Here is a 27,193-nt window from a genome sequence, read left to right as displayed (position 1 = left end):
GTAAAGGAGATACTATTTCACTAATGACTAATGACTCTCTAGTAGGACATTGTCTGATGGAACAAATGCTGAAATAACAAAAGAACAGTATTTTGCTACTTTTCCCCTAGGATAACCTTGTCTGCTAGTTAACCTGGAGTAGTAGAATAATGACTATTTTGCTAGATTCATCTACTAATTTCTTTGGACTACTCAGTTAATTCGGTACTTATTTTTAATTTAAGCCTTGGTTTTCTATGTAAATGCTCCTGGGAATTTTTCATCATGCTCCTGAACACTTTTCTAATACTTCAAGCATCTAAGAAGCAACAGTGATCATGTTAATTAAGTATAATTAGAGATTAATATTGCACAGTATCACCATCCACTAGTTAACTAAGGTGTTCAGTCTTAGGACACCCACAATTAATTAACCTCCAGTAGAAGCATAAGCAGTCTTTATGATCTCAGAGAAAAGTTTGCCAGTGTTGTACCTTTTGTATAACCAAATATACATAGGTGTCTCCAGAAGTAATGCTTCCATATATTTCCATGGAAACTACAAAAGCTACAAAGAGCAGGACGGTGCTGCCTATCTATTAGAGCAGATTCTCAACTACATGCACTGTTTTCAATGCAGTCAGCACCATTAGCTGTGTATTTTCTCCAGCCATGAACAAGAGCTGCATTCCACACTCATAACAGTCTGCAGCACTGGAGGTGACCCCCAGCTGTGTCTGCTGAGATGCACCACCTGCCCCCCTCTGTGCCCACGTGCACTATCGCTAAGTAAATATTTGGTAAAACTAACAGTAAAAAAGCCATTTGTGGCTAAATTTGGGATTATAGCTACTCAAAAACACACCTTCTTTCCAGGTACAAATACGTAGGGAACAATATGTTTCCAATTTTGGTCTTTGTTTATGAAGTTTTAATATCAAGTGTTAGATGGATTTGAGTGTTTTCAGTTTCCATGTGTGCATGCAGAAAGTATGGCAAGTATGATTATCTGGCTGTCTGCCTTGTGTCTATTTCTCTGGGCTGTCCAGACTTTTCTTGACCTTGCACTTCCTTTATATTTTACAGTTCCCTCCTTTTGGGGTTTGGTGAACTCAGCTTGGAATCTTTGCTCTGTTGGGAAAAGGCAGTCACCTGTCAATATCGAAACCAGCCATATGATTTTTGATCCATTCTTAACTCCACTCCGCATCAACACAGGGGGAAGAAAGGTATGTGCTCTTTTGTGTCCTGGTGTAAAACCAAGAAGATAACAGGGAACAATGTGATCCGTATCTGAGCATGGGGCAGGCAGTTAAAAAATGATGCAGTTTCTGTGTAATCCAGAGAGTGCTGGCACTGAGATTCATAAGGATGAATCTTCTACTGTATATATATCCTGACATTAGAAAATAAAATGACATCATTTACTTTAATAGATCATAAGTAAATCTCCAAGAATAGTCGATCAAATGAAAAACAAAGGCTGGCAAAGACTTGCTCAGCTAAGAAAAAAAAGCCTTATTCGGCTAAAAGTAGTGTGATAATTTCTTTTGAAAAGAGATTGCCATAACTGACCAGCTTATTAACCTCTGTTTGTGATCAATAATAGGTGCGTATAGAAACCATGCTCTGTTTACCCAGATTTGGGAAGTGTATCTTAATAAACTGCTGTGTGAAAGCAGAGCCATTCTGGTCAGCTCGTGTGCCATAACACTGCTAAAACAAGTGGAGATTGTTGTCTGAGATGTGCATATGTGCCAAAATGGCACTGATTGGTCCTCATCACTGATCTTTTTTTACTGCATCTGAGTTACCGTAGGAGCTAAACTTTGTCTAAAAAGCTATTTTAAAGATTTGTTGCTTATTGTAGGCAGACAATTCTCTTCTGCTGTTTTCTTTAACAAAGAACAATGCAAATGGAAAAAGCTCTGTGAGTTACAATATTGGAACAAGCAGAAACTCTAACAAAAGGTTATCTGAAAATGATTTATCTTCTCCTGTTGTCTTGACAAATGAGATTTTTGCTGGAAGCACCATGAGATGGGAATATGCTCCATGTTTCCTATTGAGCTTCTTGTGGTACAACAGCACATACAACAGAATTGATGTAAACCTCCTTACAGAAGTGAAAAAAATGGCAGTATTGTTACTTACTGAAGGACAGCAATGCTTCCAGCTGGGGCCCACATTTCTGGGGAAAACGTCCTGTTTGCTTTTTATGCAGAAATGCATTGGAGTTTTTCTTTCTATTAAAAAGAAGAAGACGAAAAAAAAGCATTTATGTAAGGAATGACATCTTTCAGGCTATCCATAAATTGCAGAATGATATAATGTGACAGTCAAGAAAGAAATGACATGGAAGTCATTGACCAAATGACCAAAGCCAGGAGTTTCAGGATATAGTGTCTGCAGCTTCTCTAAGATTCAGATGGGTTTTGTGCTGGTTCTGGTTGAAGGAAATGTCTGATTATTAATAAAATACCAGAGGCACTGAGGGCCTAGGAGATGGTGTATCAGTAATGAGGCGTTCTTATTGCACTCACAAATGCTGTCCTGCTGCTGCCAGGCAGTGATGGCTTTCTATCGTGTTATGAGAACAGGATTTGTTCTAGTTGTGGTTAATCTTTTTTAGAGGGATTTCTGAAATGGCTGAATCAAAATGCTCTTTTAAGGAAAAGCTGCCCTAAGATAATTCTTTCCTCATAGTTAAGGCTTCAGTGAGAAGGTGATGTGGCGGGTAGCATGTTTAAGCTCACTCTTTGTAATGTTTCTTATAAAATGGATATATGTTTCATATGGTCTGAAGAACTTCAGTTTTCAGAGCAATGAACCAGTTGGTTCAGCAGCCAAGGAATTTCTAAGACCAGATTTGACCGTGATTGTTTTGTATGCTAAGGGGTTTTGTGGAACTGATCCTAAGAAAAAGTGATGAATAAATAAAAAAGAATTTACAGGTAGGTGCACATAGAAGCAAAATTATGCACATCTTTTGGGAAGAGATCTGGCAGGAATCATGCCATATGAGAGCAGCTAGGCAGAAGGAAGTCTTCCACCCATCCGACTTCTTCCATCAGAAAGTTTGTTTTAGTATTAGTAATGGAAGACACTTTTAGACCACTTGAGAATTAAAAGCTGTATTTTCTTGTTCCAAAAGAAAAGTGAAGGTCTAAAAGGAGAGTATTAGGGAACAGGAATACCGTCCTTCTACCCCAGTGCCTACAAGGGGAGCAGAGTGCGGACTATGGCCTGTTACAAAGTAGATGACTTAACAGATACTGCTGACCTGAGGCTGAAAAGAAACTTCTTCCCAATCCATTCAGGAGCAAATGGGATGGCAATGTAATTTGCTAAGTAGATAAACCTCTTTGATCCAATTTGCACAACAAAGTTCCAGTGAGCAGTGGTAATATTGCTTTATGTGCTGTTAAACCATCACAGTGCAGTATCAGCTCATGCAATTTACAATTCGAGTATAGTCAGATGTTGTTCTGAATTGTGCTGTGTTATTTTGTATGTTTGTGCTTCTTAATTTCCTGAGAAAGTGGCTTTTCAGGTCCTCAAGGCTGAATATCATTGATACAGTTAATTGGATTTCAAGATCCAGAATCTGAGCACAAGAAATTTAATGAGTTTACATGCAGATAAATTCCCCAGAAGAAATGCTGCTTTTGAGGAAACTCCCCAAGTTCCAGCCCTATCTCAGGCCCAGTTTTGTCTCTTGATTATCCATTTTAGTGAAAATGATCATGCATTGATCATGCAGCCCTTTTCAGATAAACAGCCCTTTTTAATAAACAATATAAACTCTTATTAATATGCAAATCACATTTCTCCACTCTGTCATGAAGAAAAATATAGATTTACTTCTCAGGGATTAGCAGTGCTGGGCCCATGCTTGGTGGCAGCTGGAGCAAGAGTTGGGCGTGCAATATCCTGCATTATAATCATTTTAGGTCATGCTTACAGGCTTAAACTGTAGTTTAAAGAAGGTAAAAGAAGGTAAAGAAGGTAAAGTTTGCTTAAGAGCACTTTGTCTTTAAGGTGAGGAAGAACATTGTGTCTGAGGAAACAAACTGCTCCGTGTCTGCTGGCCAAGGGCTGTGATGCTCTTTCCCAAGCTCAGTGTGCTAAATTAAAGTTGTTCAGTAAAATCCATAATCAGCTTCCTTATACAGGGCATTAATGAATGCAATCACATATTATTTAAATTAATATATTTACAAATAATGGGTTCATACTGTGTATCACAAGATAATGGCAATACTTAGCAATTTCTAAGCTAAAATAGAGTGAGAGAAAAAAGATTTATGAATTGAAATCAGCTAAATGGTTTCTCTGCCAGCTAGTTCTGATTCCACGCTGTTCAATCAATTCAGAGTATTACTAGCATTTTTCTCAAGAGTGCAATATATGACAACCGCCAAGCTTTGCTTTGGTGATTGCTAAAAGGACAGATACTGGTCTGAGCCATATTTCAGCACTGCAGGAATATGAAAAATGAATTGTTAGAAATGGTCCAGGAGGAATGGGTAGCAATAAGACATCAATGTCACCTGTAAACTGATTTGTGATGAATTTTTAGAGAGCTTGCTAATATGATGTATTGATTAAGAGAGGCTTTAGAAAGTCAAAAATCTAACGCAAACATCAACAATCTTAATGAATAAAAAATGTGATACGGTATTGCTGCTTAAATAGTTTTTTGATACTTCTACTGCACTGCATGTTCTCAGATACAGTAATAAGTGAACAGAAAATGAAACTAGCAGGTTGAAGCGGCACTGGCATGCGTTTCTACATCTTCACAGCATCAAGATTATGTGGCTTCAGTACAACTCCTCTGCTTGCCTTTGAATCTCATCCAGCGCCATAAAACCAGCTCACATGTCTGCCATGGGAAACTTCCTCAGAAATGCTAGATACAGCAGTAAGAAGCAATTTAGTGGGCATACTCCATAAGCTATATTGTACTCTGTTTTGGAGCTCAGGATGTGCTCTGATTTTAAGGACAGCCTCTTTTAAATGGTACGTTAAACTGTATCTCAGCCACAATTGTGTATTAATTAAAAGCAGAAAGGGTTTAATAAGGACAAATTGCGTTTCTTCACTTCCTTTGGATGTGTAGGGAAAAGGAATGGATGTATACCCTTTACTCCCATATACTTTCTACTGTGCCCAAGCCAGTGGCTGGTGGCGGCATATCAGCATCATAATTTGATAGTACTGAATTGCTCTACTTGCATTCTGCAGTGCTGTTTGCTGCCACACAAACAGTGTAAAGAAATACACCTTAGAGGTGAATTTAGATCATAGTAGCTTCCAGGGCTACACCAAGGGCAGTACAGCTGTGCTGAGGTGACGCATAAAAGCTCCTTTGAAGACACTCTGCCTTAACTAAGGATTTAACCTTAACCATGTATTTCATCTAGTCCTATTTCATCTAGGACTATTTAAGACCTCTACTCAAAATAGCGTTTAAATGCACTATACAAAAAAGCCTTCAGAAAAAAATAAAGATCAAAAATGTGCAATAGTTTTAAACATACAAATGTGGTTTTGATCTTATCACAGCCCTTCCATATAAGTGCATTTTTGTGTTTAGTTTTGTCAAGCATATTATTTAAATGATGGACATAAATAGCTACTTTGGAGTGACTACAACTTTTGATGCCAACATACATTCATGATCTCTCCTTTCAGTGTGTTATTAAAAGTGACAGTCTGCCATAGTTCCTATACCCTGAAGATGAATTGGGATGTAAATCTCTGCTTGATATATTAGGGGCCATTTACCAGGTACTGCTCAATTAGAAGTCCAGAAATGCCACTATACAGACCTCCTGGGATGCTGCCAAATGACAGATTTGAATGCTGGAGAGAAAAACTCTGCACCCAGAACCACGTTGACATGCACAAAAGGCAGTGCTATGGAAGAGACTCAATTCTTTAGCCATCCAACAATAAATCCGTGTCTCTAAATCCCAACTTCAGGCTTAAACCTCTGTCACTTTATCTTGTTTATTTGACATCTTCTCACTATAAGGAAGTTATTGTCTAGCCCTAGCAAGATGAATGTCCAGGGTCTATGTAGTACAGGGTCTATGTAGAGTTACACAAAACTCCTTGATTCAAGCCTATAGGCACATAAATACATATATACAAAAGGATATTGTTTGAAAGTACAGGGATGTGTGCCAGCATCTATGCTCAAATTACAGATGGAATCATCCTCTATTATTATGTAAACTTTTGTACCATGTAAGTACCCATTTGTCATGACCCAAGTGTCTTCATTCACCAAGGTTCCTATGTATTTGTGGTATTAGCTTGACCTTTCTGGAGGCAAGAACTTATGCAAGTTTTCTGTTAACACAAATTGTTCCATACACTGCAGATATAATGAAGCCACGTTTCCTATGGAATCACATTTTAGCTTCCTTATAGCCTCTGTACCCTGTTATCACTTCACAAATACCCTCCATTACAAAGCAAAGGCAGCAGAGCTGTGGCTATTTCCAAGCTCTTTGTGACAGCCAGCCTGCAAATGCACCTGCTGATTGCTCAATTGACTGCTGCTAACAGCAATCTATAGTACCTTAGTTTTACCTGCCTTTTCCTCAGTACAAAATTAGTTTGGCTTCTTATACCCAATTTTAACAGAACACCTAGATATCTTCTTCTTTGTCAAAGTTGGATGCAGTGACTGAAAGGAAAGTAGAAAACAGGTCACACAATTGTTTGTTACTGTTATAATGAATTTTTTGTTGTATTTTTTGTTGAAAGCATCTTATTGAAAGCCATATCTATGAAGGCAGAAACTATAGAAGCTGAGAATTTCTGCACCAAACAAGGAATTTCACACTCCTTACTACTGCGGTAAATTCAAGTTAGGGAGTCTAGTATGGCAGAATCTTCCAAGGACCATTCCAAACTGTATTGTATCTTAAGAATGTGTAAGAGCTATCGTACTCATTCTGAGCAAGGTCGCAGCTCAGATTCTCTTACAACTCTTACAGTGTTGTGGTCTCACAGACCCAAGGTTCACTACAGGAGAATCGGCTCAGGAGTACCCAAACTAGCTCAGAGAACAAGCACAGGAATCAGCTCAAATTATGAAACCTGGGAATCTGAACAGCTGCTGCACAGCTGGCCTGGAGCTACAGGTGGGCATCTCTGAGTTAGTCTCCATAGTTTGGGGGGAAATTCTGCCTCAACAGCTCGAGTTATCTGAGTGGACTGATATTCTTCCAAATGTCATGTTCTCTAAATGCTGTTTGAAGCTGATGGTTTGCTCAGTTATCCTAAGAATTTCACTGCAAATATCACCAAAATGTTTGTATGTGTCCAGCTGCTATATGACCTCCTGTTCTTGCTCTCCCAGAAAAGTGTAAAGGAAGAAGAAAAACTGTTCCACATGAAAAAGACTTAGACCAGTTTTGTGACAAACATTCATACTAAAGTGTAATGTCTTAATGAAAGGACCAACCTTGAGCATGCTATAATAACCATATTGCATTTATATCTGCCTGGACTGTTAGAAATTACCTCTCATCCTCTACAATATCAAATCAGAAACATGGTTGTGAATGTTTTCTTGAACAAAAGCTCAACATTCCCTCTCATTGAAGCCCATGCCAGTGAAAACTCCTTCAACACATTTGACAAGAACCCAAAAATCATTGCTTGCATCTACATCATTCTTTGGGTAAAAGCCTGGTCTCATTTGCATTATCTCACTGATAAAGCTTATCATAAAATGAGGAGTTCTCAGTCCAGCCTCTTTTCTCAGCTAGTTCTGGGCTTTCTTTCTGTCTCATGGACAAGATCAAACATTTTTGGCCTACGGAATTTTCTCATATCCTCTCTTCCACGTAGGCTTCTTTTCCTCAAAACATTTTAGCTGTAAAATCACATATCCATTTCAACTTCTAAAATCATTTGTTTTGCCCTTATGTGTGCCATTGTCCTCTGCATAAGTAATCACACGAATAAAGGGAAGCACAGTGAGCTGTGTAGGAAAGAGATTCCTAAAGAGAAGACCTACGAGGAAGTGCAGAATGCATGCCAACACTTAACTTTTCTTACTGCTTCTGCCAGATGGTAATCTGTTACCATTAGCCGGCCTGGGACTAATTTTCCTGTGAGCAGCGTGAAGGTGTTTACTGGAGAGATGTGCTGCTGAGCTGCAAGTCGCTGCTCCATGGTGTGGGAGCCTGCAGCAGCCTTTAGCTGAACACCCCTCACATAAATTAGGAACAGTGTTACAGCATCTGGTGTGTGTAATGGGAGAATAAAACAGCTGTACTAGATGAAATATTGAGTCTGGCAAATGATTACAACAAAGTTTATAAATATTACTTTTAGTATGCCTGCTGTCATTGCTTAACAGTGAGAGAAGACAGAAAGAGGCACAAAGAAAGAAGAGTTCTGCACATGAAATTCTATGAGAAGGAGTGATACATCAGCTGAGTCCAGGTTTCCTTAGAAGGTAGATCTCTCGAGATGTGATGGAATGAGTGTCCTGTACAACCAGAGTGTCTATCAGTCACACTGGCACAATGGCAAAGCAATTTCTCAGAGAGCACATATACAATTTTTCTGTGATTGTTCTCAAGTGTTTGATGACGGAGTTTTATCAACAAATCCTTTACTGTAATCCTGGGAGATATCTTGAGATAAAATTGGTGTCCTCCCAGGCGTGCATCACAAACTCAAGGTAGCAGTTTGGGAGAGGTTTCAGCTTCCCTCTGCAGTCACAAGCTATAGAAACAGCTGATGGTTGGACTAGATGATCTTGTAGGTCCTTTCCAACCTTGTGATTCTATGATTCTATGATTCAGTTTGGTGGTTAGGGACTTCTAAAATGAACTGGCAGGCAGAAAAGAATATTATCATGGAATGAATATGAAGAGAAATATAATAAAATGTTTGCATGACATTTGTGGGAAGAGGGCAATTGTAAGTGACATGTTTGGATCAATACATTATCACCCACTTTTCTTCCTGAAACTTCAGAGGAAGAATTGTTGAAGCTCTGCAGGACCGTATTGCATTGTTACGTAGAGTTTGAATCTATTCCAACACTACTTTTATTTCAAAAGCTTCCATGCTTTGGGAACATTCTATAGTGGTTACCATCAACTTTCCAACTCAAATAGCTGTGTTAGATGAGGTATTGAGTCTGTCAAATTATTACAACAAACTTTGCCTGACTGCAATCATTCCTTAATAGCAAGAGAAGATAAAGAGAGAGGAGTTCTGCACATCCAATGCTATGAAAAAGAATGATACTGCTGTACAGTGAGAGTGCATGAGGACCAGCATCTAATTAAAGCAAGCAGAAACTAGCTGCAAACAGAAATAAAAGTGGAACGGCAATTCCGGAATGAGAATGGTTCTCATCTCAGGATCTGCCATTGTAGCAACAGTCCAGATAGCATTGAAGAGATACATTTTGCAACTTCTTTGCAAGATGAAAGTTACATTTCATTACGGTTTTATGGCATTTTGAGCCCAATCAATAAGCTTTACTACCTGCATCCTCCATTGACTCACTGCAGCTCAGTGGGCTATCAGCTCTCTTTCTAGATGTGCTATGGATGTGCAATCACACTTATTTAATGACTAAAATGGACACCTTTGGTGATAACTGGTTCTTCAATGAGATATATAATTGTTCCCAGCTTATGTAGCCTTTATTGAATTATTATTGAAAACATAATTTCATGCTTGGTTAAGTGGTAAATTTAATTCATTCACTATGAAGAGACATTAACAAATACGAATTTACCAGTATTCTTTCTATGAAAGGAGAGGAAGTTCAGTATAGTTACAAGTATAAATGAACTCCAAGCACTTGCTTGTTTGCCTTTCTTTCCCAAAGCATTAAGTAGCATTCCTCCTCTTTAACAGAGGCATATCAAAATACCACAAGGAAATAACCTGCTCTTTTTGGCAAGGAAAATCTAGCTTTTTAAACAGCAGCAGTTATAGAAAATTAATTTTTCCCTTTATTCCTTGAATTTAAATTGGTTCTGACTGTATTTGACAACTCAGTGTAAATGCATTGTAAATAAAAGGTAGCTAGAGAAATTTTCAGTGCATTAGAGAAATGAAAGGATAAAGCATTCACTGGAAATGTGTTTTCTTTATACTAGAATAGAACTGATGGAACCCCAGACTGAATTCACATTAGTTGTTTAGCATGTGCAGTAACACTTACTTCAAATGTCATCATTTTAACTTGCTAATTCAACTAATCGCCCTGTAAGTGTGTGAAGTTACATTGATAAATTTAAAATCTCTTTTTTTCCTTAATAAAGTGATTGAATTGTTTTTGCAGCATTGCCCAATGCAAACACATCTTCCAAGGCTGATGGTTTTGCCCCATGCTGGCTGAGCTAGAGCCAAGTCACTTCACACTGTGAATAACCAGAATTAGACACCAAAATCAAGGCAGCATCTCTGGGCGTCGACAACGCAGCGAGATGGTTTGTGTTTAGAAAAACTAAAATCAGGGGAGTAGCCAATTCACACTTTGCTCCCTTTGAGTGAGAACTGGCAAACTGCTTGTCAGTAGCTGCAATGGGTCTTCTCTGTGGGAATATTCAGGACATTAAAGACAAGAAGGACCATTTGGCCCAATGTTTTTCCCTCTAATTTACAATTTACATCAGTTTCCTCTTCCAATTTTTTTATGACACAGTGTGGGTTTTCTTGTTCTTCTCCATAAAAAACAACGGCAATGCAGAGGTTGGAAATCCCAGGGATACCAGATTGCTGTGTGTGAAATAGAGAGGTAGGTCACTGTCATTGCTTTCATGTTACGCTGCCCACCGCTTCTTATGTCTGTCATCAAACTCACTGGCAGCACAGCTGCTAGATGCTTTGATAATATTTTCTCTCACAAAGTAAAAATACCTGCAAAAAGCTTTAAAGATATCTGAACTTAATTCAACAAGCTCTGCCTTCCACAGGAGGAACAACTATTCTTTTTTATTACAGCTCTTTGATTAATTGTCCCAGGTCTTGATATTCTTTTAGATGAAGGTCCTTTACAAATGCATTGAGTCCTTCTCCGTTAATAAAGGAAGTGCCCTATGTAATAAAACATTTTCTCATTTAAATACTTTCTCAGTGCTTTGCTTTTTTATTGTATTTGCAGCTGTTTTACAGTGCCTTAGTTGAAGCCTTCAGAAGTAAAGCACATATATATGCCCTTTATTAGCCTTTTTATCTTTGTCTATCATGATCTTAATTTTCTTCGAATGCCTATGTCCTCCTTTGATGGTTGCATATGAGATTGCCAGTGTGATCTCAAAAACAACGGTGCATTTTAAAGGCTAAGCATAGTGCCTGTGAAATCATTGCAATGCATTATTATGGCTTATCTTTCTACTTTCATGGTTTGTAGTCCTCGTATGGATTTATTTCATCTGTGCTTGCACATCGCTTTGATAGTGCCTTGTACCCTTACATCATTTGGTCTGCCTTGGCTCAACATAAAGCCTTCTACTTAAAGGATAATGTTCACTATGGGGGAAGTATACAAGGCAATAAACAGCTTTTGCAGGTGATTAAACACGCTGAAGCAAAGCCGAGGCATTTGAAAACCCCAAAAGCAGTTTATTGTAAGCAAGGCTACACATCACAAAGAGGAGCTGTGCTCAACAAGCCACAACATTAAATGAAAGCTTTTCTTCACCTTGTCTTGCAAGACCTGCTAAGTTTCTTAGCGCTGCCTTCATTTACTCAAATAGATCGTTCCTTCTCCTTTTTAATAACCTGGGTGGCTTTCACTGTGTCAGCTGTGGTGTAACAGGAGATAGTTCCAGTGTAGCTGCTCAAGATAAAAGCAGCAAAATGTCTTAATTCAAATTGCAGTGGAGGTTCTGATGATAGCCCTTTCCTCCTCTGCTCACCCTACCGGAGGGCCCCTTTCTTCCCAGCTCATTTTTTGCTCTTGCTCCTACTCTCTTTGTCTATGTTCCTTGCTTTCCTTTTCTTGTTTTTGTTTTTCCTTTTCTCTTTTCAGTGGTGTCTTTACTTTCCTCAGTGCATCAAAGTATTGCTCACGGTGCTGGAGCCTGGAGCTGTACTCACTGTGAGGAGGAAGTTAGAAGCAGGACTGCTGTAAGGCACAGCCCTTGGAATGCTAGGGAGTCTGCTACATAAATGGCACTGCTTTTGAAATGCTCGGTTAACAAAAACAGAACTGCATTTTAAGCAAATGTGATCTACTAAAGCACACGATTATCAAAAGTCACATTTCATGTTTGATCTCTGACTTCATTGCGGTGTACAAACACGCTAGAAGTATTTTAAACTTCAGAGAAAGATAAAAATAAAGTTCTAAATAACAGGTTGTAAGTTCTCGGGCTTTTTGTAGGCGATGTGCTGATGGTGGATGACTTCTTCCTCTGACTGCAATGCTTTCAGCATCTGGCTTTTGTAAACAACAAAGGCTGCCCTGAAATGATTGTGTTTGGGCTGCGGCCGAAGCTACGCGGCTGCTGTATTTACAGTACAGTAGATGTCAAATAACAGTCAAAGTAATTTGGGCATCATGGGAAATAATAGGAGTGATTCCAGTGCTTTCTGTGAAAACCTTCAAATTCCCATTTCATTAAAAATTCCACTCTGCAGCTGGTAGCAGAGATTACTAGGTTTCACCATCTGTGCAGATTAATGTTTCCTAAAGGAGAATGAGTGCAACAGATGAGATGCTGTCTTTTCAGATAAAACAAAAACCCAAAGTAGAATCTCTTCTCTGACTCTTGCATCTTACACCTGTTTCCTTTAATCACATGACTGAATTGTTTAGGACTAGCAGTTCCAGCTTTCCTTAAAGCTGATTAATTTTAAGACAGCAGATCACCAAGATGTCTGTGGGCTTGTAACAGTGTAGAATTGTTGATGGGAAGAGTTAGATTACTATTAGAAATGAGCTGAGCACTTTCTTTAGATGGTATTCTGCTCACATCCAAATAAAATGCCCTCACCCAAACATGTCAGGTGACTCAAAGGCATCACCATACGTGATGCAGGCTGGATTAGCAATGACAAACCAACATGTGGAGGATCAGTTGCTTAAAATCTACGCCCTCGCTGTTTTCAGTCTCATCTCTTTCTTTCTGCTGGCCATTACTAATCTTTCTGGGGAAGCAAGCATGTGATTCATTTAAATTGTGTTTTTAATCAATTCTATGTCACTACATATCTTACAATGTTATAATTTTCAAATTACATTAGCTTCACTGCGCACCAAACACTGAAATAAATTGTTGGCAGTGATCACTGTATTAGGACGAATCACTAAAATTAATAGAGTTTCTGGAGTTGCCCGGAAATAGGATCATTAATTTGATTATTTCTTGAGGGCAAAAAAGGAAAGCAGAACAGGCAATTACAATGACCTTGAAACATCCACCATTCTTACCAAGGCTGAGATTCCCAGTGTGCAAGAATGTCTTGCCCACAACAAAAGGTGTTAAACCTGCTGGTGGGTAGGCAGAGGCTGGTGTTGGACACAGGTGGTGCACAGCAGTGGCATGCAGGCACTGCCCACTGCTGGGGCAGCTCACATTTGTTCCTGGCAAAGGCGCTCACCCATGTGAGGAACAGCCATGGCGTGGGGTATTACCATCCATATGGATTAAACATGAAAAAAACCAACACCCCAGAAACCAATTACTAATACAAACACGAAAAGTGGATAATTAAACTCGCTGGCAACATTGGTCCTTGCTCTCCCTTGCATTTTCCTTTTATTGAAACCCAGCTGTTCTTCAGCTGTTGCCAAGGGTAACCAGAAGTGACATTCAAGGTCATCGATGAAAAGAAAGCCTTTTTCCCATAAACATTTTCCACTTTCTCAGAAGCTTTTGCCTCAGAATAAATTCCTTTAAAACAACAACTTTGGGTCATTATAAAACTCTCTTGGTTTGGTTTGATTTCCACTCCCCGCACTTCTTTGCTCAGACTGTTTCTGCTCTTCACGCTAATTTTAAGGAGCAGCAGCACCCCAATAGCTCAGTGTTCAAACTGTGTCTCCAAAGCATCACCAAAGCCTCTCTCTCTTCCTCTAAGGCAGTTATGGGACTATGGAGAAGTGCTGCCTGGAGTCACTACAGCACCAGAGCCACGTGGTGCCAGGATCCCCTCTCCCATTTCTGTGTATTCTTCTTGAACCACACAAGTCTCTCTTCATTTTGCTGTTTTGCATATGCTACACTTTTCCCCATTCTGTATAGCTGGTGATCCATTTTTAATATCGTTTTCTTGCTAGGCAAATAATTTATAGTGTTCATTATAGCACTTTCAGAAGAATAAAGTTAGAGTTTCATGGGAAGACAGGGAAAAAAACCATTTTTTTAATGTGAATTTTGCAGTGATTCATCACAAAATTCTACTTCATGTGATTCTGAAATGGTTACAAGACTCTGTATGGTTTATGTTTGCTTTTTATTTGGCCTCTTATTTAACCTGCATTTGCCCATTGCTCATTTTACATTTTCTATGTAAATCAGATGCCTGATGATGAGCGAGAGAGAAATCAATATCTTCAAAAGTTTCATATTGAATGTAAATTTCCTGCACATTTTTCTACTCTTTTGTTAACTTTCCTAGACAGTATTTTTCTCTAAAAAGATGCTCTTAAGACACGAATATCCAGGGGTGGGGGAGGCAAATCTCAGCTGTGCTGAGGTGAGCAGAACTCCTGTTGATGCAAGGGGGAACTTCATTTGCTTGTGTTGTTTAATTTGGAAATGTGTGTTTCACCTCTAGTTTGACCCAGATTTTCCTATATGGTATTTGGAAAACAGAGGGAATGAGCACAGCAGACATCAGAGCCTGTATTCAATACCAGCCCTGACCTGAGAGCCTGTATTTTAAAGTTTCATAGCCACCAACTAGAAGGTGTCAAGAGACCTGTCTGCTTATCTGGGAGGGAATTCTCTCTTCCAGACACTGCAGATCTTCTTAAGAACTGCTTACTTGGCACCTAAGAGCCCTGGATGTGGTTTAGGCAGGATTATGGGAAGTGCAAATGACAGTACATACCTATTTTTTTAATAATGATTAAGTATTAATTACTTGTAGTGTAAGTAGAAATATTTTTGAACTCAACAGAGGGCTTTATAGCTTTCCTATGAGGCTTCTTCAACGGATAAATGTCAGATCCCATCTTAGTAGAACAGCGTTGCTGAGAGCTGCCGTGACAGCAGACATTGCATCCCATTGCTCTGGGATGAGAGATGAGGTCTCAGCTATAACAGAAGCAGCTGCAGGCTCACCTGCTCTGCTCAGCCGCTGCACCAGGGAGTGTCAGCAGGGGGAGCACGGCTGCATCACTGCACGGGCTGTGGGTAAGAAAAGGCCCATACACACAGCCCAGCAACCTGGAGGAGTGTTTGTGCTTCACTGCAGCAGTCGTGGCTGCTCTTCTCTTCTGTTTTATCTTACCTTCTTTCTTCACTTTGCAGTCTAAATAACTGCAGCAGCTTTCAGACTTAATTTGCATCCTGCACAAAGTAGATGACAGAAACTATTTTTTACATTACTGCAACTGAATTGATTGTAGGACGTTTTGCAATGAAATCTCCTCAACCCTTTTTTTCTATCAAGAGGGAGAATATTACATTCAAATCCCGTTCCTGCCTGCTCCCCATAGGGCAGCATTCTTCTGGGCTGCCTGCTCTCCTGCTGCATGAGAAGGACGTTCACACCTGTCAGCATGAGCTTTTCATTTGGTGAAAAATAATTAGGGTGATGAAGAAGAGACTCATTGTTTCACATTTGCATGTGTGATAAAGGATCCCATATGCCTTTCTTCCTAAATGACTATTTCTGGTACTGGGACTTGGGTTTGGAAAATGACTGATAAATCCTCTTCTAAAAGCATAGATGGTTTCAGAACAATGGCTGAAATGAAATTTATTTCCATGTCTAGGAAATAAAATGAACTTGCACCTTTTGATGGTCAAGGCAATCATCCTTGTGTGCTCTTCTAATTTCTGGAGACCATTTGCATGTTCCGTTTTGTTTTGCTTATGGTTTTGCCCCCCCACTGACATCATAGGTAATGTGTGTGAGAGCCGCTCCTCTGGGCGGACTTTGGAAGAGTGTATTCAACGTTTATATAACCCCAATTAAGTCTAGAGCATTCAGATTTGCAGATTAATGGAACTATATGAGGCCCTAAAGATCTTTTTCCTCCTTATACAGATTATTGCGTTTGTTTCCATGCACTGTTCAAATGAGTATGTCGGGATGCAGGCCATAAACATCCTGCAGTTAGCTGTGAATGGAATAGCATCAAAACCTTGCTCAGTGTTACAGACATTCATTAGAGCTGTTGTTTTTTTTTCTGCAATACACCTGCAAGTAATTGGGCACAAGGTAAGTCTCTTTGCTGCCTGGTGAAATGAGATGTTTCTGCATACCATGCTTGTGTACCGCTACCCCTTTCTTAACAGGAATAAGAAATCCATAGTTGTACTGTCATGGGAGCATAAATATTTCATAAGATACTGTGGGATGCTTCTACCCCATACTTCAGTCAGAAAATAAAAGTATGCTGACCGTGTTTCAGGTTCGTAATGAGTCGGAGCCATTTCATGTGCCTAAAATTCATGGAAGAACTTTTTAAAATATAGGACACATAACTGAAAAATAAAGTCCATAACATGAGTTAAGGTTGCAAAGGAGCAACAAAAACACTGTGGCTTTCTGTGATGTGCTTGGGACATGACAAAGGCTATTTGAAATCCCTGATGTTTAGATGTTTACTGATATAAATCCAGAGATACAGCACTGGAATTCTACTCTGACAGTATCGGCTTACTTTGTTCATTGAATTAATATCATGTTAAAAAGTTCCCGGTGCAGATGTGTTTAGAAACACTTGGGCTGAGCATGTCAAGATGCTGAGCTGACAAACGTCAGCTTTGTTGAATGTTCACAAACCAAACCTGTTTGCTCACAGCTGTCTGGAATGTCAGAAATTTGTGTTTTTAGAATATTCCCATAAGAACTTGTTCCACTGCTCTGTTCATCTTTCCACTGACTAGATTTTTTCATGCTCAGTTTCTTTTGGTAGACAATTGACTGATTAGCTGCTCAGAGGTTGCAAACGTGCCTGCTTGGAACTACAGGCACTCGTAGAACATAATATTCTCTCCTTTTTGATAGTTTTCCCTAATATTCCAGTTTAAAATTGGTGAACCAAGTGGTGAGGAGAATGTCAAGGGAGCATTTATATTTCTTATGGGAGGGCTGCAAAGAAATACAGAGAACAGGTATGGCTCAGGGAAATGCAGAGGAACAGGAAAGACAGTGTTCAGATAATAACAGGGAAAGCTGGCTTAAGCAGCAATATAGCCTGAAAAAAAACGAGTGCCTAATGGAAGTGGTCTGCGCTTGGTGTGGAGCACTGTATTCTGTCAAGACAATCTTGACTAGAAAAGTAGTCCTTTATACAACAATAGATGTATCCTGCTCCACCTGTGCTTGTGTGCAGCCTCTGCAGGAAGTTGTTGTTATGTAATCCAGTGCCACATCAGCACTTAAATGCCAGGTGCTGTGAAACTCATGTTAAACATTCACTGCATGGGCTGCTTCTGCTGCCTGTATCTTGGATCAAGGTTAAGACACAACATGAGTTTGCAACAGGCAAACTATTAATAATCTCTAATAGTTGGGAAGAAAAAAAAACAACCACATAAAGTCCCTTTGGTGTCATGTCATTTCCCAGCTTGTTCTGGAAAATCTGGGAAAGGTGCAAGAGCGGCTGCCTTGGTTTGGAGGGGTACCAGTAGGTTTATTATCCATAGACTTGCCATGCTTATGGCAGATGGGCATCAACTGACTACTCTTGTTTTCTTCCGTTTTAAAAGCAAGTTTTTCCAAATCTTTCCTAATTCGTCTCACAAATAATGAGTGCAGAGCCTACCCCTCAATCTTTTCTGAACCTGAAACCTTAGAAAATGAATGACTTACAGGTTTTTTGGTAGAAGAAACTCTAGATTTGCACCTTGAATCCACCCACAGATCCCTAAACTGGAATATGCTACCTTACAAGCGTTGAAAGAGAGCTACCTGTTTCTCAGCTCTGCCCGCTGCCTCTGTTTCAACCTGAATTTTGAAACAAATTAGTTGAGAAAACAAAACTGAAAAGCAGCAAGTACTATAACTTTCCAAGATAAAGCAGCTCTGTTTCCAGGTTGCACCTGCTCCACTGAGGTGTAAAATACAAGCATTAAAGCAATAATCCTGTTTATTGTCCTGAAGAGCATTGGTGCCTGATGTCAATGCTTTTCCACTGGGGGAAGAGGAGAGGGAAGTAGGTGCATTTGTAGGAGTGCACTGGCTGGGAGGGGAGCCTGCTGGGGGTTGGGATTCGTGGCCACATGCCTCAATTTAGTGCTATAGCTTTACGGCAGAGAATAACTGCAGTGCTAGGAAGATTCACGCGCTAGGAAGTAAACTGCTGATGAAGCAGAGATAAGGAGGTTGGAGAGATTTTTGTCTGGATAAGTGCTTAGCTTGTTCTCTTACAGGCTTCTACCTTGAGCTACAAATTGATCCCAAACCAAATCATCCAGTCCAAATGGACCAAAGTCTAAATGACTTAAAATCAGGTTCCATTGAGCATTCATAAGCAAAAAGTATCACTCATATTCTATGACAGTTTCCTTTGCTTTTAGTTTAACAAGAACTGAATTTTTATGGGACATTTTTTAACTCAGTTCTCTTACTTGCTATCTAGGATGGCTGAGTAAAGAATGCTGGAGACGCACTGCAACCGTGTTAGACTTTAATGAATAAAGTGCTGGAGTACCACGGGTTTAGTGTGAGGCTAAAAAGGTCAGGTCTGGAAAGAGGATATTTCCATTTTTATTTTATAATATAAGCACTAGTATTAATAATTAATCTGTGATTCTATTAAGGAATATTCTGTTGTTCAAGGAGAGGATAAAAATGGGAGCAGCGTGGAATGGCCAGCAAGACAAACGTTCCATGGCATCGGTTTGCTTGGTTACCAGTAAAACCAGATAGTGTAAACATATTCCTGATAATGCAGAGACTCAGCAAGTTGTATTAGTTTTGCCAAAGAATCTCTACTGCTGTTTGTTCATTTTTAATGCCTGAACTGTATACCTTGCCAGCAGAATGAGTAATTATTACCATTCTGCTTTTGTTTGTATTCCCTTATAGTCTGACATATTCTGCAACATCAAAATGAGAGTCAAACACCAGCAATAAATTAAACTAGCTGCCATGGAACCTTTACTGTTTCTGAAGATCACATCAGTTGACAGTAGATGGATGATACAAGATAAAGAAAAATGTCCATGTTAAAAACCATGAGTGGGATTTAAAACTGTCAAATTCAAATGCAGATCCAGGTTTAAGGCAAATTAAAATGTTACTTGTCGGCTCCAAAACATCACCATAGCCCTAAGTACTGCTGCTGCTCAGTGACTTGGCTTCTGCCATGTTCACACACACCTCTGAAGTTGGAGGCAGAGTCCAGTTTAGCCCCAGATGTGTATTATAACAAAACATACACGCCATCCATGGGCAGAGTCACAGAGGCAGATCCCAGGCTCAGCAGTACACCCTTACTCAGAGTAGCAATAAGGAGCAGGTTATTTTGTCTGGAGTAACAATCCCAAGGCACAGAAATCTCCTGTCTTTTTGGATAGGTAAATAGAGTATCTCCTCAGAGAATTTTGCAAATTGTTAATTATAAAAAGGCAGTAAAATTCTAAAATGAAAAGCCGTGACTGTGATTTTGGGTTACATTGCTGAGCCATAAGTGCCATAGAACTTGAGTTATGGGAAGAAATTAAGGGAAAATTAAAGCTGAAAACTTTCCAACAGTGAGAGCTGCTAGAGCATGAAAAGAGTCTCCCATGTAAAACTGCAGATGCTCTTCTTGCCTGAGTTTCAAAACTAAACTGGACAAAGTACTCTATGAGGAGCCATGTGAGAAGCCTTGCAAAGCAGTCTTTATTCCTGATGTACCCAAAGTACTCTGGGAGAATAAGAAAGACGCTGTGGCTTTGACTGATAGTTTCGGTTGCACTGTTTCCCTTCTCAGTGTTGTTGTCCCACTGGTCCCAGCACCGCAGCGCTCTGCAGTGCAGCACAAATACAGCACTGCACAATGGCACGTGGCTGTGGGAGCAGAAAGGTCCCCCTGAGCTGCACACACATGCTGGTGGGTGCTGGTGGTACTGTACAGCCTCAGGTTTTAAATCCTGGCATAGAAACATCTCAGAAATATTATGTAAGCAGGAGGAAGGACTTACACTGATTGAGTGTTGTTGTGGGCTTTTTGTAAATGATCCACATTTTGTTTATGAATTATTCTACACTGTTGCTGATGCAAAGTGCATCTTTTAAGAAGACGACCTGCTTAAGTTTTCCTACGGTTATGGCAAGTGAAGAAAAGATAGCATTGAGGCTCATCTGATTAACGTATACTTCTATAGTTTAAAAGATTTTCCAATTTTATCTATTTATAAAATTACTTGAAGCTGAGGATTAAAGAGAAAGGTTTAAAGCAGAAAAGCTGATTTAAGACTGAAGATCTTTCTTAGCAGCATCCATTTAAAGTTAATCTTTGATCATCTCTGAAGCTGATTACCTAACATATAAAACCTATAAAAATTATCCTCTCTTTTATTATGCAATACAAATATTGCACTCCTTCAAAGTCAGCTGATTGTGGAATAATATTTAGGAAATCTGTTGATAACACAGTAGTGGTGTTTTAGACAGAGACAAACAGACCATGCTGGGAGGAGGCAGAAGGACAGTGGCAGGCTTTGTCATGGTCACTCCTAGCAGAGCAATACAGTAGGACTATGGAGGGGGCTTGTAAGGCACTGACACTTCTCCCAAGATAACCAAGGGTTTAATACTGAAATGTACTTGATAGAGAACATACAAGAGCTCCATGAATGCTCTTACACTCTGTTAATTTTACTTGTTATTCTGTCCATATGGTAAATATTCTATGCACTCCTCTGTGCAGCTTTGCCAAAGAAAAAATAAATATCTATGTTCAGATTGCCAGATTTTCTACGTGGGCCTCCTGAATACTTGCTTCTTTCATCTCCCTCAGTCACAGTGGGCTGTCAGCTCACTCAGTGCCTGCACTCTGTTAATACCAATGTCTACCAATGGCAGACGCCCTCGGCAGAGCCTCCCAGGAGCAGAGCTCCAACAGCTGCTGCCCTTTGGTGTCTCTGCTGGTGGATTCTGCCTCTCAGAAACTCCCTTAATGCGTGAGGCTTATACAGCAAGTAGGAAAAGTTTTGCCAAGCTTTCACATGAACAGAATTATTGTAAATAGAAGGTTTTTCATATCATATAATATCATTCCTTCTATGCCAAGAGCATAAAGTTATTGGTACACCCACAACAATGACGAACTTTTATTTAAAATCGATCTGTGTTTGCTAAATGACTTGGGCCATTTAAGAGTTTCTGTTTTAAATAACCCAAATAATTCTGTTTGTTTGCTTTGAGAAATAAAATCTAATTTGCAGTAATTAAAGCACATTGACCTGATTAAAATTTATCTCCATCATCCTGTATTTAATACCTAGCAGCTTTGTTGCCAAGACAGTATTGGTTTATGCTGAGAAGGGATTGCTCTGTCAAATCTGCATGTTAGCAGAAAATTAAATAGGGGAAACCTGAGAGCAAAAAAGGAAGCGGTCATTTTAGAAACTGTTCTTTGATTTCTTATGTGTTTATCTGACCGGAGATCACAGCTCCTTGGGAGGCAAGGAGGAAGGTCCTTGGGAAAATACATGAAATACTGAGTGTTCTTCCTCTGAGGTGATAACTTGGGGAAGATTTCAGCTTTGCAGTAACCTTAGAAAGTCAAAAGCGTTACAAATATAGGAGTGGAGTTCAATCTACCATCTAATTAAGTTGTTAAAAAATCTTCTTGGAGGAGAGACAGCCAATAGTTTGAAGACATTTTTCCTACCTACAGTTATCTACTGACACTATAACTCATGGTTCATGTTTCAAAGCAATGGAAATTGTGCATTTTGAGTGAATCGAGAGTTCATCATTTAAAAAACAACACACAGTTTCCTGAAGTCGTAGATCTCTGAAACACAGAATGCACAAGGCATTGCAGAGCCTTATGGGTATATACTTGTCTCAGGCTTTGGTTTGAAGTGAGTGAAAAAGAAAGTGCAGTGTACCATTATACCTTATAAACTTGAAGTGTATTAAATATAAATCATTCTCATGCATCGTATGCTACTTTTTAAAGAAAAAAATATGCATTAAAAAGATTTGTTCAATCTTATGTCTGCCTTGTAGCATCAAAGATCAATGTGCAGTCTGATTAAGTTGTGCTCTATAGATTTCTGCAGTCAAGTTCATCAAAGAACCCATTTCTCTTCCTCTAATGATGCTTGAACCTAAAGTTCTTCTCTGAAGTACTTTAATTTTCACTTGGTCATTACAAGAAGACAGTGACTTAATGAACTGCAAATAGGAGAAGAAAGTAACATAAATCATTTTTGCATCCTTTTTTGTGGTATTAGCATATCTCTTCCTTCATCATTTTAATGCCTCCAGTGATTTCCCCACATATGATGGTGAAAATTAAATTATACTGCATTTTTTGCAATCCAGTGCACCAATAAAAATATAAAATCATTAGAATAATCAAGATAAATTAACGTCAGCAAACTGTAATATTGTTTTACATTGTGCCACAGTAAATGTTAGAATGAGTTTCCTGCTAAGATCACAGTCAGAAAACATTAATCACAATCATCAGGAAAAAAGGTAAACTGCTCTCCTGTGGAAGGTTACATTCCTGTAACACTGCTGTGTTTTTTCCACCTTCTCAATAATGTAAGCCAGTAATAATGTAAGCCTCACCCTTAAAATGCTTCTGACCAAAGGAAGCATTTGGATCACCAATGCGTGACAGTGATTTCAGATAGCTTTTCTTTCTGGCTTCATATTTCTGGCTTCTCACTGTTTGCATATTGTTAGAATTCATTACAAAATCACGTTCCTGGAATATTTTTCTAAAGCAGAAGCATAAATCCATCAAGAGAAAGAAAATACAGGAAGATGTAAAAACAAAACAAAAGTATGAATCACTTCAAAAGTCAGTAGGAAGCGGTCTGAAGGAGAAATAATTTCTGGCACCATTTTTCTCTGTTTGGTGCACCTATGCTGATCATGACTATGTTTGAGTGTGTGTTCAGTTTGGAGCCAGCAGGAATTGAAGCTAGAAGAGGATTTGCCTGAGGGCAGCTGGATATACGTAACAAAGCAGCAGAGAAGCAGCACAAAACCACCATGAGCTCTGGGCTAACATGGGGTTATAGGTAGTTTTTCAAGTTTTCTTAACTCGGCATTGCTGTATGAGCATATTTGTCTAACTGAGCAGCCTGTTCTTCCAGGTGATGGTAAGCAGTGCAGCAGCGGCTGCGCAAAGGGTCAGCCAGTGGCTTTAGGCATCCATCACTAAACACATAGAAAAGCTTAACTTATTGATCAACTGCAAAATGAACTTCAGAACGAAGGGAGAAATGTTTAACCACTGCATGATCACCTCTACAGGTAATGCTTCAGCAGTACAAACTGTTTAGCTTTACATGCTTCAACGTTTTTGATCCATTTTTTATTCATTTATTTTAGAAAATGATTTTATTTCCGCAGTAGCTCCAATGGGAGCTGTTGTACAATATCTGGCAATGTTAACAGCTCAGTCTCAGTAACACACCTTTGGTATTATGGCATTTCTGAACAAATGTAAACCTACTGGTGGTTCACTGCAGTAAATACAGGATAAAGCAGCTCTTTAGTGGACTTCTAAGTTACAAAGAGCCGAATGCTGTTACTCATGCAACCAACCGGGATTTGCTCGAATCACTCTTAGAGAAGGAGATCTTTTCCCTGCCTATTACACACAGTCCCAAATAACTGGCATTATCCAGCTGCATGTTGGATCAGAATTTAATCCTAAACTCAGCAAAAACTGATTATTATTGTTTTGTGAAGTTCATGCAAGAGAAGATTTTACATCAGCTTTATGGTTTCAGTACCAGAAATAGAGACACACCTCAAACTTTGTCATGCAGTTGCTGCTATTTTATTCATTCACCAATGTTGCCCTTGAAAAGAATTTGAGACACCATTCTGCTTTATGTCCCTCTCTACTCATTTTTAAGTGTTTCACCTCTGAAATGCAAATTGAGCTGGTAAGGGATTAACTCAGACCTTACCGATTCTGTACCAACTTCAGCTACACAGAGGTAAAGTCTTTATTTTCCTGAGCAGCCTCTGAGGTGCTGGTATGGCCAAAGCAGAGCCCCCCATTTCTTAGCAGTTATGGCACACGGGGCAGTGCTGAGGCTGTGCACACTGTGCTTCTCTGCCAGCTTACAGATATTTCCTGTCAGTAAGTCAAAATATGAACTAAACAAAATGCACCTGCTTGTGTGTGATTGAAGACACAGCTTGTCCAGCTACAGCTGTAGCATTTGTAGCCATACTGAAGAGGAAAAATTCAGCTATGGACCTGGATCCCATTTAATATTCTTGGCAGGTTCTTAAAGTAATGTCTTATTGAGATAGTAGAATTGAAATGCAAGAAGGTAGAACTCCAAAATGTCTCATTGTGCTGACTGTGCTATGCAATCTCTGTTATCAAAATGAAAATAAATTAACCCATGCCACTTTTGTTGTCATACTTCAGTATACAGACTTACTTTCAAAGCCGCTCGGGTCCTTATAAGCAGTATTGATAGAACTATTTAGAAAATGCCTAGCTGGGATATACTGGGAAGGTAATAAATTTCTCCACCTTCTCTTATGTCTCTCTTGCATCCTTATCCAACAAGCTGACAACTTTTCTGAGCAAATGCAAGCCTCTCCCTTATTTTCCATTCCTCCTCCCTGAGAGCAAAATCCCAGCCTCTTCTTTCTGGGGAACAGAGCTTGCATTAATTGCTGCTTCAAACAGCATATACTTAGCCATGGAAATTCAGTCAGAGATGAGCCAGTAATGGAAATCTTGCCCCCAAAAAAGGCAACAGCTTTTCTCATAAGAATTCCAGCACAGAAGAAAAGAAACAGAGAAAATACGCTACAGGCCACATACAGAATCGATTTCAAACAAGATGTGTTTGAGAGATTTCCCACAAGGCACCAGCAGCTTCTTAATGCAGTTCATTCACAAATTCCTTCAGGGAGCTCAGCAAATAACACAGCTGATTCCCCCTCTCCACAGGAGCACATTAACATGCACTGGAAGACTCAGAGAGGTGCTCAGAGCTTGCAGAGCAGCTGCTAAGCAGTTGACCACTCATTGCCTTTGGTCCTAGCAATTTAGGCTGAGTTAGATCAAAAGTCCCTCGTGGAGCTGGGCACTATTTTGTAATTGAAATTCAATGGCAGCTGAGTACCTTGCTCCCTAGAATGTCCAAATCTTGAGTCAATGATGGCTAAACAAACAGAAGCAATTCTCATGGCACAGCACTGCGTTTGTAGCTATACAGCCACCTATCACTCTAGTGTCCAAACTCATCTAAACCATCTAAATGCAGTAAGTGCTGCAGAAATCCTAATGGATTTCAAGGACTCTCAAGCAGTACCTCAAGGCTCTGGCTGCCAAAGCCAGGCTCTGAGCAGTAACATCAGATTTGAATAAGGTGTTTTTCAGTTTTCTTTATGCTTATTAAGTCATTTACACAGGTTTAAAGAGGAATTGTGTGTAAGAGTGAATGAGAAGGACCAGAGAAACATCAAATCCAACTACATTAAACATGGAATTCTTTATACAATAAATAACTGTCTGTGTCATTGACTGTGGAGCAGGAAATGTTTTGTTTGGCAAGACTGTTCGCAGATCTTTTCAAAGAGAATTGAATATACAGAAAAATAGTCTTTCAGTAAACCTCCTAACATGAAAACTTTCCCTATCCTGCTTTCCGAGAGCTTTCCAACAAAACACGTAACTTGCCCTAACAACTAAAAGAGCGCAGCATATAGTGTGAAACAGCTTGTTTCTCCTGAGAACTCACAATAAAAAACCCATACAAACATGAAACATGCAGTCATACCAGACTCTTGTGCTTGGGGCTTGATCACCCACATGTATTTCCTAAATCTTTTAAGGTTTTGGAGTAGATATTATTGAAACTATTTCTATTCCCCGCAATACATCATATGGGATATCACAAGGTAAACTTGCTCCAAATGGTGTTCAGAACAAATACATGAATATCCTGAATGTGCTTTTTGTTCATCAATGCTACAAGCTGCCACTGCATTGGGACTCCTGCAGACAGCCTACAGATTGGAAGTGCACATAAACCTGAAAAGGCCCTCTTCTGAACAGGAAATCTGTGTTGGCAGCCAGCAGCCTGATTCTGCCCAGCACCAGCTCTGACCCGATGAAATTCCCAGGGCCAAAATATCAGGCAGACACTGGGTATTCTTGTTGCATCTGACTGCCAAGAACCATTCTGTAGTGCTTCTAGACCTGAGCAACCAGCTGTGCGACATGGATTCAGATGACCTGGAAAAAAAATTTGGCTTCTCTAAAATCGATGGCAGAAGACATTTACTTCAGTGATGCCAGGATTCATTCCTGGTAGTTGCACTGAAATTTTTCCTGCTGTTGAGTGATGTTGGGCAGAGGGGTGGAGTGGGTGCCTGTTTCTCATGGAATGATTTCTGTAGCAGTGCCAAGACCTAGAGGATGCATCTCAAGCAAACCACTTCTCCTGTCAATTTTCAAAGGACTTTTCTTACTTAGTGCCAAAAGAACTGTATCTTTTTTTTTAATCAGAAAATCTGAACTTGGATATTTAAGAGCCAAAATAGGACATTATTAATAAGGGTTACACAAGAAGGAAAATATATAAAGTTGTAAGGTATAGGTGGAGCAATAGACAGGCCCAATGAAAAGTTTTTGAACCCAAATCTCAGCGCAGACAGTGTCAATTGAAACGAACACTCTGTGACATGGATAGTACTTACTGATGGACTTGTTGATGTAGAGGCAGCATTAGAATTCAAAAGCTCATCATGTGAAGCTTCTCTTGCTGGCCATTACCAGCTCCACTGCTGCAGGCTGTGCCACTGCTCAGCTTGGCTGCTGCCATGTGTTCCCATGCACTGACACAAGTGGCACAAGTTGCTCAAGTGA

General features: G+C 39.5%; 1 protein-coding gene across 1 annotated transcript in view; it reads left to right on the top strand.

Annotated features, from left to right (window-relative positions):
• Positions 1 to 27,193, top strand: part of CA10 (carbonic anhydrase 10) — a 130,514-nt gene that overhangs the window by 52,581 nt on the left and 50,740 nt on the right. The window contains exon 4 of the mRNA XM_072351973.1: positions 1,066 to 1,208. Within this exon, the coding sequence (XP_072208074.1) occupies positions 1,066 to 1,208 (143 nt within the window). The remainder of the gene's footprint in view (positions 1 to 1,065; positions 1,209 to 27,193) is intronic.

Source organism: Excalfactoria chinensis, chromosome 17 (genome assembly GCF_039878825.1).
Source record: "Excalfactoria chinensis isolate bCotChi1 chromosome 17, bCotChi1.hap2, whole genome shotgun sequence".
Classification (NCBI taxonomy): domain Eukaryota; kingdom Metazoa; phylum Chordata; class Aves; order Galliformes; family Phasianidae; genus Excalfactoria; species Excalfactoria chinensis.
The sequence above is the reverse complement of the archived record's forward strand: the minus strand, read 5'-3'. Positions and strand labels throughout refer to the sequence as shown.